The sequence below is a fragment of the Asterias rubens genome, chromosome 19, assembly GCF_902459465.1.
Source record: "Asterias rubens chromosome 19, eAstRub1.3, whole genome shotgun sequence".
NCBI lineage: Eukaryota > Metazoa > Echinodermata > Asteroidea > Forcipulatida > Asteriidae > Asterias > Asterias rubens.
In genome coordinates, this window is record NC_047080.1 from 1582710 (window position 1) to 1597756 (window position 15047).

The 15047-nt window shown below is 43.2% G+C and overlaps 1 protein-coding gene across 1 annotated transcript in view; it reads left to right on the top strand.

Annotated features, from left to right (window-relative positions):
- The window catches only part of LOC117302984 (protein SMG7-like), a 36994-nt gene that overhangs the window by 908 nt on the left and 21039 nt on the right, over positions 1-15047 (top strand). The window contains exons 2-14 of the mRNA XM_033786995.1: positions 1359-1390; positions 1888-2057; positions 2408-2479; positions 3207-3390; positions 3853-4075; positions 4791-4885; positions 5282-5545; positions 6208-6361; positions 6983-7114; positions 8426-8539; positions 9002-9350; positions 9750-11546; positions 11934-12073. Coding sequence (XP_033642886.1) covers positions 1359-1390; positions 1888-2057; positions 2408-2479; positions 3207-3390; positions 3853-4075; positions 4791-4885; positions 5282-5545; positions 6208-6361; positions 6983-7114; positions 8426-8539; positions 9002-9350; positions 9750-11546; positions 11934-12073 — 3726 coding nt within the window. The remainder of the gene's footprint in view (positions 1-1358; positions 1391-1887; positions 2058-2407; positions 2480-3206; positions 3391-3852; positions 4076-4790; positions 4886-5281; positions 5546-6207; positions 6362-6982; positions 7115-8425; positions 8540-9001; positions 9351-9749; positions 11547-11933; positions 12074-15047) is intronic.

Consider the following 15047-nt stretch of genomic DNA (forward strand, 5'->3'; position numbering starts at 1 on the left):
GATATTCCGTTTTGTAAAAATTAGTGAAAAAGTGGTAGCACGATACGTAAAGTTTTCTCAACAAAATACTAGTATATTTTGTGAAAAAACTTTACGTAACAGCCAAAAAGGGTGTCTAGTATACCATGTCCATTATTTTGGGAGTCGTCCAAAACACGACAGCAGCTATATTTACTGATGAGCATGCGCACTGTAGAGATTGAGTATGACTGTCTGTCATTTTCAAAGTGTCAGTGTCATGTTCGGGCAACGTACTTTCTTCAACCACAAGCCAAGTATTTGCTGAATGTGTGACCTTCCCTGAGTTGTAGCATTCAGTGACACAAACACAATAAACACTCCCAACAGGATACCGACGAAACAGTGACTGGAAAAAGACAAGACAGATCATAGCGCTATACGAGCAGTGCCCACTATCATCAGTAAACATCATGGATGCTTTATAATAGGCGTTGCAGTACCCACTGCTAATATATAGGATTCAAACTGCCTCTAGCTACTGGGCAATCTCAGTGTCTAGTTGGTAAAAGACATCTGCTTTAGATTGGGAAATGTTATGATTTTGAATCCAACCCGAGTAATATTAAATGACTGTGATTTTGTTCATAGAACCCAGGAAAGTATTATAAAGTATACAGTGCTTACAGTTCAAAACCAAATAATCATGGATAGTGTCAAGTTTCAACGGTGTCAGTTTCACATCTAGTTCCATCATAAAATTACACTAAAAGGAGTCGGCACTAAATAATTTTTAATATACTCACCAAAACTGTGTAATAAGTAAGTGTACACTGAGAGAAAGTTGTTTTAAAACAGAAAACTGGAGATCGCATTAGAAAGGCCATCAAGGTTCATGGCTGTTTTGTGGGCTTAGGGCCAAGAAGTGGAGTGAAGCTTTACTGTGGGTGCGTTCGATTAGCTTCCCTGGGTCAACCCCGCGGTGCTCACTTTGGTGAGCCCCTGACAAGTCGAGCAATCTCACTCGTACTCTCATGGTAACATCATGCACCTCCGGTCACCCCCAAGTAACCCACTCCATAAGCAGGGCACTGGGGGCTGCCCCGGGTGAGCCCAATGACGTTAAAGCTATTTGAACACATCGGGGGCAGACCAGGGTCGACCCAGGGAAGCTAAACGAACGCACCCTGTATTGACACTTATCAATGTGGCTAATCTAAAAAGTGAATTCCTTTTTGTCCTACGCACCGCATTCATTGATCAAAATAAGAATAACTGGTTTAGATTTATAATGTCTAGCACAAGATGGTCTCGCCCCAAATATAATCTTGTAAAGGTTAGTCTAACATTAACCTGTCAGCCCAAAGGTGAAATCATTTCTCTTATCTCTGTTTTTTTAGGAAGGCAAATGAGCGCAAGGCTGAGATTATTGGTAAGTCCAAAAAGATTAAGCTGATCAATGTTTATAAAAAATTTAAGTTCAGTTTGTATGTTATGTTTGCATTGGTTGACCTTGACTTTTCATGTTTTTTTTGTTATTGCTCTGTAATTTGCCATTTTCACTGTTTTAATTTTAACTATTACAGACAGGGCCCTTAGGGCATGTAGGGATAGCAGTTTTAAAACTGATAAGGCTTCCCTATAAATAAAAATAATAAAAAACTGTCTAAAAGTAACTGTTGAAATACACTGAAAGACCAAGTTTGTTTATATAGTTTTCAATCAAGTTTAACAAGAAGTTTCCACCAAAGGCCTGGGGCCGATTTCACAAAGATGTAAGATTGATCAGAACTGCAAATCATGTTGCTTTTGGTCTTAGTGCCCCTTTAAAGTGTTCTTTTTACTACAAGAATTGTAAACGAAATTGCCTTTTGCAAAAAGAAATTGGCACACAAGCTGACGTCATTGTTGAATTGTTTGTAACTCTAGAGGGCCGTGGTGACCCATGGGTCACTCGGCAGCAGTTGAGGGAGCTGTACCAGCAGCTCTTGGTGACAGACTTGGAGTTCGCCCTGGACAAGAAAGTGGAACAGGACCTGTGGAACCATGCTTTTAAGAATCAGATATCAGCTTTGCAGCGCAAGGCCAAGGACAAAATGGTAATGCTACAGTCAAGGTTTTTAGCCTTGGTTTGATAAAAGGGTGTCAGGTAAATGACTGATAAAATAGGGTATCAAAATTTAAAACAAAGACAAAACAAAAGAAAAGCAGTCGCCGAAGAGATTAACAAAAAAAAACACATTGTTTTCAAAACTGAGTTTTGTATTTCTGCTGATGCACAGAGACTGTAAACCTCCTGAATTGCATGTATAACATCTGGGAGGTTCTCGGTCTTAAAGAAGAGGGAGTCTAGGCCCTCAGGCCATTTATCAGGAATCTTTTACATTCTCAAATCTCATCCCTTGTTGTGATTTGATGAACTTGTTATTGATTTTCTTCAATTGTGCAGAATCCAAAACGAAGTGAAGTCCAAGCTATGCTGACTCTGTTCTTAGACAGTGGTAGTGGTTTTTATCTACAGGTAAGCAATGTATATATTATCGTTTTTACTCCAAACCACCCTAACCCATCACTGTTTAGTTGTAAACCGAGGATGCTTTACATGGTGATGTGTCATGGCCAAGCTATTAAGAACACTGGACTTGAGCTCGATGCCTCATAGGTGAACTTAATCTCTGTTGCTCGCAAGCCTGAGGAAAACTGTGAACAGGGGTGCTTGCTACGTGAACCAGAAACACAGGGGTTAACCCCTACTCTGCCATGATAAGTGTTTGGGGTTCATTTATGTGCACTACGAATCTGAGTACACAGGACCTATGACTAAGTATCCCATCTTGCTTAAGTCTTGTGAAGTGTCTTGCTGAAGGACACAAGTGTCAAGACCGGTACCCAAACCCACACTCTGCTGCTCAGAAACACCAGAGATTGAGTTTGGTGTCAGAGAGGTTCATGTAGATAAAATTCAAACCTCCTTTCTTTCCAAAACGTTTGCTCGTAATCTGACGAAACCATTGGGAACCATTTAACGGCATGAGTTTTGTATGGCTAACAGCTGTGCATAGAACTATCAGTTTATTGCGTAAAATGCACTCGCCACTTATTGCTGGCTGGCAGAGTGCATCTATCCTTCAAAACCATGAATGTGATCTTGAATGCTCAGACAGATGAACGGATAGATCAAAATGAGAATAGCTTTTAAAAAACACCCCTGTTATCCTGAATGGTCTGTTTCGATTTTGAAATCCAAGCTCCTGCAGGAGGTGTGTTGTTCCTTCAAACTGGACATCCCGTGCTGTGTGAGGGCACCGCGTCTCGGGATGCAGTCCGACCAGAGAGTCCCGGTCAGTGGTGGCCAGCACAAAGTGGCCACGCCGGAGTGTTGCTCCATCCTGTATATATGCCAGCACTGCCTCGTGCACCTTGGAGACTTAGGTGAGTGTAGCCATCTTGGATTTGTTACTATTCAAGTCAATGTAACCCAAACTGAGGCCGGTAGGAATGTTTTCTGAAGATAGCTATGTAAAGGACAGTCTAGAAATTCATGTGTACCTCCCGTTTAGAAACTTTGGAATGACATCAGACTTAATACGTGATTTTGTTATTTATTCCATTTTTTTCATGACATGGCTGAACCAGCTCTCACAATGCTAGATTTTTCACTTGGTCCCCAAACTTTGCATTAGACTTTTTTTTAGGTATGGTGAAAATTACAGGAGTGCACTGTTTAGTTTGAAAGCATACATACAAATTTACCCAAACCTAGTGACTAGTAATTTGTACACCATATTTCAAAAAGGGTTTACAATGTGACAGTTGAAGTCAACGACAGTATGACACCATCCAATCATCAGAAGCTTTACTCCCAAATCACACGCTGTTTTTTTATCCAACCAGCTCGCTATCGCAACGAGACCAACCAATCAGAGAGCTACTACCTCCAGGCAGCTCACCTAGTCCCTTCCAACGGTCAGCCTTATAACCAGCTGGCCATCGTGGCAGCCTCCAAGGCTGACCAGCTTGCCATGACCTTCTACTACATCCGCAGTATAGCGGTCAAGCACCCCTTCCCAGCCGCTGCCACCAACCTGCAGACAACGTTTTCTAAACTGGTGGATAGGTAAGATAGGCCTCAAATTTGGGTGATAACTCCTCAAGACAACAAGTCTTATCTTGAGTTAGGACGAGTTACTCAACCTATTTTAGGACTAGCCATGCGTTTTTTACATCTCCCAGGACTGGTCCTAAGTTAGGACTAGTCGTAACTCTTTGTGAAATCGACCCCAGGACTCTGGTTTTATTTGACAAGACCAGAATCAAAATGAGAAGAGACTAGACTGCAGGACTTGTAGCTCAGAAACTTTACTGGATCGAGATTTTAAGATCCGAATCAAAATGAGAAGATACTTGTATATTTGGTTTGCGGTAACACCATGTGTGTATCTACTTGCCAGGTAGAGTTTGTTCTTAGAGAATTGCCTTGCTTTATTCTACTGCCGCGGAGTAGATAATCTGAGGTTCGGGAGACTTCTCAGTTCTGAAGATACTTGAATCAAAATGAGAACACAGTTTTATCATCTAAACTGTTTCATTTGAACAAACACTAAGAGAAGATTGATCTCTTCTGTTTTATGGGTGATACTCCGCAGGATTGAAAGATATTTGTGAGACTTAAACTCAACATTTGAACATCATTCTTTGAGACAAACATGTTAAATTGAAAAAGAAGCAAGACCACTGGACTTATCCTGTCCTTACTAGCCTAACACTGCAATCACTGACCTCATGTTTTTGAATGATTTTTTTAAAAAGCTATTATCATTTTTATTTTTCAGAGATGAGGTGAAACTCTTCAAGATGAAGGAAATAGAGCTGATCCACTTCTTCATTAAGTTTCATGCCATTATTTACCTTGCCGTTGGGGACCAAGGTCAGTGTCATCGTCATTGTGATTGTCCTTGTCCGAACACCTTTGTCATGGTTTGCTTGTCCTCCTTTTAAACAGAGGATATGCCTTTTTTGATTACCTTAAAATCCTCGCAGTGTCCATGGTGTAGCAGGCCTTGTCCTTCGCTCTTGAGGGGGCACATCAATTTCTCTCCAAAAACGGGCAACTCTATGAGGAAAATGTTAATTTGTTCAGGAATTTTGAACAGGGATACCACAGCAAAAGCACAGGGCACCATGGCTATTGCTGTGGGTGTCTTGGGTTATTTTGAGGCCTGGTACCATTGTAAGTCCTTTTGTGCAGGTTCCTGTACTCAAATGTTCTCTCGTTTGTGGCAGAAAACCTATTACTAAGCTCTTCTCTTTGTTTTCATGACAGATCTTCAGATTGCATCCGCCATCAAGGAGAAGTTGGAGGAGAACTTCCGCAGCCATCTGTCCCAGGAGACGCTGACAGCCCAGCAGCTCGTCCAGATTGCCTCCATCAATCTCTTCGCCCTCTACTGCGTCTTCATGAGGCAGCAGGAGACGGCGGAGGGCGGGGCTATTACCACGGAGACAGTGAAAGGGAGTGGCGAGATACAGGAGGGATGTTACGCTGCTGATGAGACTAGGAGCTGGAATCTTGTGTTTGGTTTGACGAGTAGGTGGAAACAAGTTTTGTTACTGTAGGGTGGGAGAGTACAGTGCGGAAATGTTGAGTTTCTTATGATAGGCAGGAATTTCAGACCTGGAATCTCATCTTTAAAAGGGCAAGGCCATTACCATTTTGACACTTCTATTGGTACCCATGCCTACATTTTTATGGACTATGAAGGGGGTAATCCTGTTTCAGCCTAAGGAGTAGGTGGCAACGTGCCCCTGGTGACAGTTGATTTGGTTGACAGCCCATTTCAGTCAAGTGTAGCCCTCACCTTGAAGTGGGTTACGGACTGTGAAGGGGGTAACCCTGTTTCAGCCTAAGGAGTAGGTGCCAATGTGCCCCTGGTGATAGTTTTTTTTTATAATAAAAATAATAATAATAATATTTAAAATTTATATTATATAAAATTTAATTTAAGCGGCCCTTCTGATGTTATTAAAAAAAAATAAAAAAATTTGTGAGTGGTTATCTGCTCATTTTTGCCAAGCAGAAATTTCTGGACTTTTTGTTGTGGTATACTTATTACTGACTTGTAAACTATGGGGCACCCAATCCAGGAAGGATAAAGTCTTGTTTTTCCCCAAAAAATGGAGTCCGTCCCTGTCGCTTAGATTTCAAAGCTACATCCAACCTGTATTTATTTTGTTTTGTTGTACCCACAGTGACTCTTCTGCAGCTCATGCTGCATTACACACCAGGCAAGTCAGAAGGCAAACCGCTGCAGTGGTGCGGACTACCAGCCGTCAAAGTCATCCTTGATTGGGTAGTGTACCAGCCGAGTCTCTTTCAAGACCCTTTCATGTCCGCAAAATCAGTGTAAGTATTATTGACTGTAACAGTGCATCGGGTCATGCCCTACCTAGGGAGGGGGGTTTAATCTGACGGCACTTAAAGTCTTTAAAATAATAATAATAACAAGTACTTATACATGCCTCAAACTTCCCCAGTTTTAGGGCAAGACCACTTTTTCAAGGGCACCAAGGCCATGAGGGAGGGCACCAAGGCCATTTTACTATTTCAAAAGGGGCAAAACGTACAGATTCGTACGCAGGTTTGGCCAACGAACAGCCGCTTTTTGACCTCTAGGTGAGAGCGCCCTACTGATATGGCATCATGTGCATAAGGTCTATAATATTCCGTCAATCTTTCTCAGCTCTCTGGGGAGTATACAGCCCCAAGTTGCTGTGGCGCTCCAGTGGCTTTGTCATACACAATATGACCTCTACCATCGCATTTATACCCCTGGGTGGAGAGAAGCAACTATAGTGAAGTATCTTGCTCAAGTGTCATGACCGGGATTCGAACCAACACTTCGCTGACTTAATCACCGGAGCTTGAATTCGATGCCCTTAACTACTCGGATATGACACCCTATCCTTGGAGCAGAAGCCTCACTGCTACCTCTTGTTTGATTGGTTTTTTTTTTTCACCTGTTAGGATGTGGGGTAAACTGGCTAGGGTCTTGAACAGCATTCAATCAGATGTTAAGAGCTTACCCAAGTACAGCAAAGTTCCGCTGCCTGAAGACGTCAGCTTGAACGAGTTCTTACCACTTCAAGAAATTCACAGGTAAGTTGTGTCATAATAATTTTGTTGTTCCCCTTAAAGGCCTGGATACTAACGGTAACTACTCAAAACAATTATTATGTTAGCATACAAACTTACTTGGTAACAAGGAACGGAGAGCTGTTGATAGTACAAAACATTGTGAGAAGTGGCTCACTCTTAATATTTGAGTCTGGTAAAAGACGTCAGGCCTGAAGCCTTTTTTAGGCATCTGAAAGCACACAAATTTGTGCATTCAAGGGTGTTTTTCTTTCAATATTCTCTTGCATTTTTTATGACAAATGAGTCAAAATTTTCATGGGTTTGTTTTTAAATGCATATACCAAGTGAGAATACTGATCTTTGAAAACTACCAGAGGTGTCCAGTGCCTTTAATGTAGTAGAAGTTACATGTATTTTGGCTATTTGCTCCTTTTGTTTTTGCTTGTACAAAAATTCCAAAGTTGCCTGCCTTTAAGATATTATGTTTACTGCAGGCTATCTCAATGCACTGTGGTTGAACTAAACAACTCATAATCGAAAAGACTAAAGTCGTTTCTATTTTTTCACTGGGACTAGAATCAGCGCTTTGCACGGGCTTTGCTCGCCAAATCTTTCAGGTTTTTAATCATAATTCCAACATAAGGTGCTTGGCTCTTTTTTTTTCAAACCACTTTAAAAGTGCTTGAGACAAGCCCCCCCCCCCCTTCCCCTTCCCCCTTCGTCCTCCCTTCCAGACACAAGCCCTCGGGCCATCTTTAGGAGATATAAAGTATGTCAATCCTATCTGAGAAGGAACTTAAGCGTGAAGACGTAACGGTTCGATGACAGATATACATCCGCTGGGCCCAGCGGGGATTTACTACTGCTCGGGGGCATCTGGGGGGGCATGCAAGCGAAAGGAGTGATGTTTACGTACTCTGCTGCAAGGTTCCCGGACTATCTAATGGCAAAATTAGTGTGTTTTTCCATTTACTCAAGGGGTGCCTGCCTATTTTTTACTTCCATCCTCGCTTTGGTTACACTGATTTGTATGGAAGAGAAATAAGATGACGGCAGTTTGATTAAAGTCTTATGGTCTGCTGGAAACTTTGATAAGCAGATATGTTAATTAATGCTCAGTATTCACAGAATTCAGCAGTAAGCAGAGCCATGAAAATGGCCTCGGAAGACAAGCAATAAATATTATACTGAGCAGTTTGGCTTTTAACTTGATACTAGACTGAAAAGTACTTGGGACTGCAACACAGCATACACGACAAACAGAGATCTGCCACATGACAAACACATTTTTAATTACAAAAAAAACCAAAAAAAACTTGTTTCTCATTTCAGCTCTGTTGAGTTTACAGCATTCAATCAGCAGCCACTGACTGAAGAGACACAGCAGGCGGAACGAGCCACGAGACTTGTAGCCCACGGCAAATGGGTCGCTCAGAAATACCCTGAGTGAGTTTGATTGATTTGTTAGGTTTCTATTTTTATTTTTGGTCCTCTAATTTTTTCATGGGGACTCTATTTATTGGAAAGCTAGTTACTGTTAAATAATTGTTTTTATAGAACAAACCTAGTGTGGCATCAATTGCCATGCCAAGTCCACTTTATTCTGCAAATTTTTTAACATTTTCATTGCATTTTTATCGTTTTGAAGTTGCCTTTGATATTCTTCAATATCATCAACAGTGTGATTTTTTTTTTTTTTAAGTTGATTCAATGCAAAGAAATTGTTTCTTGGCTCGCAATAATGCTGCATCTCAGATGAAGCTCTGTACAAAAAATCTTTGTATCTAGCATTTGTGTGTATGTCTTGGATTATGACAGTCAAATACAATGGTTAGGCTGTTTCCTCAGTTTTGCACTTCGATGACAAATTCATCTTTGGTATTTGTTTTATCCGCTTTATTCATTCAGTCATCTTAAGGCAGAACTGGCCAATGAGGGCGCCGCAAAAGTCACCTTCACCAGTCAGAGCGGCGAGGAGCAAACGCGAAGGCAGCACCACCAGAAGCAAAAACAGCCAAAGACTCCCTCACAGCAGCAGCAGCAGCAGCAGCGACAGAACAAGCACCAGCAGAGCACCATCTCTGTCGGGCACGGTGGACAGAGGGCTAAGAAGGTGCAGGTCAGGGAGGGTCCTCAGAAGCGAGACAGCAGCACGGAGCCAGCGATCGGGGAGAGGGAGAGAGGGGTCAAGAGTAGCGGAGCTCCGAAAGGGAACGATGGAAACACGGAGAATAAGACACACAGTGTTGCTATTCAGGTAGGTTTGTTAAATTGTCTTTCTGCGTAAGAATATGTGAGCCACTGTTTGTAAAGTCTTTGGAAGCTCTGCCCACTTGATTTAAGAAATGCATTGAGTTTCTTCTCAGGAAACAAAGTAAGTTGCCTTTCACTCATGATTTTCTAAGACTCAATGTACTCACAGAGCAGTTTCTGTCCCTCTGATCCCACTAGATTATTTCTAAAGTTGGACAGTTGCATATTTGTGGTCCTGTCAAAATTTGGATCTACAAGCCCTACCAAAAAACAAAGCAAGTTGAGGCCTGGTTCGGACTTTTATTGTCTTTCCATTCTGAAGAATTATGGTGACTGTAAGAATGAATTTTTTGTTTAAACTGTAAGCAATTTGTTGACAGTTTTTTATTTATTTCATAAACAGGCTATTCTACCAAGACCAAGTCAGACTAGCAGCACTGAAACCACAACCCGATCAACAGAGCCTATTCCCATACCTGTGAATTCTCGTAGCTTAGCAGCGGACGGCAAAGGACCCCAAGACCATACTCCAGTCCACTCTCCTGCCCAAACACAAGGCAGACAACACCCCTATCAATCCCCGACGCACTCCCCGAGCAGTGGCTTCAGACACCCAGTTGGTCAACCCATGAGGCATCACCCTCCGCCTTCCTGGCCCAATCACCCCCAGTACCCACCACATGGACCCCCACACCCACACTCTTATCCACGAGGGCACCCTCCAACCCATCAGCAAGGCCCACGTCCGCCTCATCAGGGCGGACCTCCCCCTCATCTCCAACAAGGCCTGCCACCATCTCATCAACAAGGTCCTTCTCAAGGAGCTACTCCTCATCATCCTCCACCGGCTCACCCGCAAGGCCCCCCTCCAAGCCTACCCTCAGGGCCCCATCAGCAGGGTATGCCACCCCATATTCATCCCCCTCAAGGGCCTCGCCCTAATTTCCCCGGGGCACCCATTCGTCAGAGACCCGGGTACCCTCCAGGAGAGATCACTCCTCCTATGTGGCAGCAGAAGCACGACGGACCATCTGGCTACGAGTTTGGCCACCAGCAACCCCCGCATGCATCCCAGTCCCACCCTCCAGGCAAGACGGGGATGTGGCCAACAGGACCTACTCCCAGCAGCACTGCAGATGCCTCTCGAGCATCTCAGGGGTGGGGAGGGGGAAACCAAATCCCAAGTCAAAACCGCGGTCAAACAGGGAGGCAAAACCCCATCCACATGGGCGGCAGAGATGGCAGTCAAATTCAACAGCAGCCGTATATTCATCTGGATCAAGCTATGCCACCCCACTTGGGAATCCAGAAAGACCAGGAGATACAAGAGCATGGCTCTGGTGCGAAGATGGACCCCTTCCAGATGCAGAAACAGCAACAGGAGCACTCCGCACAGCAAGCTTTACAGAAGTCCTTCCCCCCTCCTCCAAACCAACCCCATCAAGACATGGAGTTGACCCTGGAATCCATGAAGATGGCCCAGCAGCTGATGAGCCAGAACACATTAAGTCAGAACATCTTAGATCTCCTGTCGACACTAAACAAACAGATCCAGCAGTCGTCAGAAATCCCTGCAGACGCAAGCTCCAGCATGCAGTCCTTCCTGGAGCAGCAGATTGGCTCCGGTAACACCTTAGACACGCAGAGTCTAGCTCTACTATCCCAACTCGCCCAGCAGAGTGCATCCATCCCAGATACACCCAGTCAAAGGTTTTTAGGCTCCAGCCTGAACAAAGAGCAGTTTGCTGCTCGGAAGCAGCCAAGCCCCGTCCAGAAACCTTTTCAGAGCTCTTTCCCCGGCTCCCGGAACTTCAGTGCCCAGGATCAACCCTCGCCCAGATTCGTAGGAGATGAAAACCACCCCTATCGCAGCCCACAGCACATCGCATACCCTCAGCTCTCCCCGGAACACAAGACCCAGGTCTACCCGAGCAGCTTCGAAGAGCAGACTAGCTTGTTCAGGAGTAGTCCTAGCCAACTCCAGCAGCAGCAGCAGCAGCGAATCCAGCCAGATTGGAGTATCGACGATGGATCTGACGGGCGAGGGACGCCAACGTCACCCCCGACACTCTTCCCGACCAATGAGGAAGTCAGTAAGATGAAGAATGTACCGGGGTTCTCCACGTGGCCAGATCAGTTCTCAGTGTGCCCGATGGACGACTACCAACCGCAAAGAACGAGGGAGGTGCCTAAGCTACTGGTAAGCAATTTCTGCAGGGCCGCAAGATTACTACCTTACAGATTTTTGTCAAGTTCCCCCCCCCCTCCAAAAACAAAAAATAAACTAATAAAAAAATAAGGCTTGATAACATCCAAGGTAAAAGTAAAAATATTGTCAGTATTTGGCGCAAACAGTTTTAAACAGTAAGCAAGAAGTGAACCTGCTCTCCGCCACAACTTTTGCTACTTTAATCTTTATAGGCTGTTCGCACTGGGCTTGGTCGAGCTACCTGAAAAGATGGCTGGTTAAACTCCCATTGGACTGGGTTAAGTTACCTGGGTGAAAAATAACTTTTGAGCAACTTAATCCACTCAAGATTTTGAAATTCATCTTGAATTTTTTTGATTTTTCTTTTTCCCTCGATAGAGTCCAGCATCCTCTAATAGTAGTCTTGGTTTGGCATCGACTCCCTCCTCCCAGCCTTCTCTTCAGACCACGCCCACATTTCTTGGTCCCCAAGGATACGGCTCGACCCCGTCCAACAACAGACGGTACGACAACGGAGGGTGAGTGAGATTTTAATTTGGTTGAAAGTTTTTCAGCTCATACTGTATGTTTATGCTTTTATGCCAATTTTGGTTTCTGCAGCAATCAGATACAGATACAGAATGTATGTTCAGACAGTCGGAGAACAACAAAACTTGCGAGAAAAATGTGTAAAATTTGTTTAGCTGGGCCCAATTGCTAAGGCCAGAAAATATTGGTTAACAACATCAGTTATGGATGGTCTATATGTGATAAATGGTAGTTTGGCTGGAAACCTTATTCTGGTAATCATAATTGTGTTGTGCGTTGCTACTTTTTGTGCTTCAGCAGCTCTTTGAAAGTGTAGAGTTTGTTGAAAAGATTTGCAAGTTTGATGAGAAGAATTTATGTTAGATTGAACTGTTGTAAAGATGCTGAAACTTAACAAAAGATGGAAAAGTTTGTTTGAACTGCGTATGAGATAAAAGCGCCCTCTATCCAGGGGTCAATTTCTCAAAGATAGTCCTAGGACTTAAGATGAGTCCCAGGTAGGCCCGGGCGAATAATTTGAATATCCGGTTAATGGCGAATAGGTTTTCCTATCCGTAACCGCGAATGCCTTTTTTTTCTTAACCGGATATCCGAATAGCTATTTATAAACCGGATAGTTCTGTAATTACAACCAAGTAACCGGATATTCTTTAATATCCGAATATCCGCAGACGTCGGGCGACAACTGATAGGAATATTTTGTCTGAATCCTTATGAAAACTCTATAAAGACAGCATTAAACAGCATAAATTAAGTATTTAACTATGCTCACCTCCGTGAAGAGTTAAAACAATGACATTTCGGACGTAATTTGTTCAAAGATTACGAAAGTTTTCCTTCACGTAGAGTCAATCACAATAAAAAGAAACAGCAAATCGCCATCTTTAAATTAGATCCGGTTATTTTTATGAATGAACCGAGTAACACTGTCTAAAACTAATATCAATCCGCCCATAAGATCTCATTCACAAACGAACAGCGCCCTCTAGCGGCAAAAAAAATATTTGAATATCCGGTTAATTTCGGATAGTTGGCCAGCGGTATCCGAATACCAAAATTTCACTATTCGCCCAGCACTAGTCCCAGGACTCTTTAGGAATCATTAGTAACTTTAGGCGAGTCCTAAGTTAGGACAAGTAACTCGTTCTAACTTGAGATAAGACTAGCCATGAATTTTTGTGAAATCCATCCAGGTTGTTTTTTTTTTAATTCTTTGTGGAGGGGACTTTTTTAACCACTTCACTTTGGTAGTGTTTTGCCTGCCCGCCTGCGGTATTATTTTTCTGAATTTCTTTGATCTTCTTGAGGAATCCTTTTTCTTTGAAAAATATAATTTCCACAATGAAAGTCTGACTTCATAAAGAGCATACAACAAAGGTTCTCATAATTAGCTGTGATTTGAGGTTGTCATATGACGTAATGACGTCATCTGACGTGAAGTGGTTAAAAAAGGCAGAAATGTCTGGATAACGTCAACAGAGGGAGATTTCTATGCTGCCTACGTTATCTCATAGACCTTTTCGCAAATACCATTGAGGTGCATGCTGGTCTAGCTAGTGATCAAATTTTATAGCTAGCTAGACCAGCATGTACATGTACCTCATTCCACGTCTATTGTGTGCATACCGACTACTTGTGATAAGGTCTATTAAAATTTGTTTGCGTAGAGTAGACTGCCCTTATGGTATACCGCTGACTCACCTCACAATTCTCAACTTTATGTGTAGTCAAATGCTGTGGTTTACTATTGAACCCAAAATTATGTCTGTCTGAAAATGCCTGTCTGATTGTTCGCTAAGAACTAATCATACTTTAAAAAAATTCTTTCATCCTAAAAGGTTATGTTTTGATTCGTTGCCATAAAGAATCCAGAGGTTCTGGTATTATAATCATTACCAGTTTTTTGTTTAATTGTGCAAGTTCCGCTCTGAGGAGTTTCTGCATGAAAGTCAATTGTGAATTTCCCTGAAGGGGTTTGTGAAATTTAGGGTGTGTCAAAGGGACTACTCTTGTGTAACGGTGTTCCAGCATTCTTTGTTCAGATAGGACTCTTAATGATCAGACCTGGAGAGGGCAAGGCCATTTTCATTTTGCAAAGGGTAGTTCCATTGGAAAGTCTTGGGGGAAACTTTTGAAGGGGCACCAGGGCCAGGACCTGGGCAAGGTATTGGTGAAAGTAGAGCGCTCTGCTCCACCAGCCTGGCTCCTAATGGGTGATGCCCATGCCTATTTAGTTATGAACCTTACCGGCTGTGAAGGGGGTTACCCTGCTTCAGCTCCAGGAGTAGGTAGCAACGTGCCCCTGGTGGCAGTCAATTTGGGCTGACAGTCCAAATTTAGTTGTTAAGTGTAGCCCTCACCTTGAGGTAGCCATCCGTGGCCTTGTGATGTTAAGAATTTTTTTAAACGGAGGTCATGTGACAACCATTGTGTGGGTGCGTTCGATTAGCTTCCCCGGGTCGACCCCGGTCTGCTCCCGGTACATTTAAATAGCTTTGACGTCATTCCAGGGGCTCACCCGGGTCAGCCCCAAAGTGCCCTGCTTGTGGAACCGATCACTTGGGGCTGGCCCCAGGTGCTTGACGTCACCACAAGAGGCTGAGTGATCGTTCGATTAGCTCTTGTCAGGGGCTCGACCCAGGGAAGCTAATCAAATGCGCTCTGTATGTCAGAGTTCATAATTCTGTGTACAGTTGCAGGCCTACTGAGCGTGACGACGATCCCCCTTTACTGTGTGATTTACATTGAAATGAAAAATGTTCTTGAGTTTCTACAGTAATTCAGTAAGAAAAAAATGAAAAAGCATGGGAAAAATAGGTCGGGCAAATTTTTTGCTGATTATGGAAATGCTAGGCGCCTTTTTTTAACATCGCTGTTCAGTCTATGAACCAACAACAAACAACACCTTTACAAATCGGCCATGAAATGCAAAACTAACAATGTCATAATGAGTCATTTCCGCAG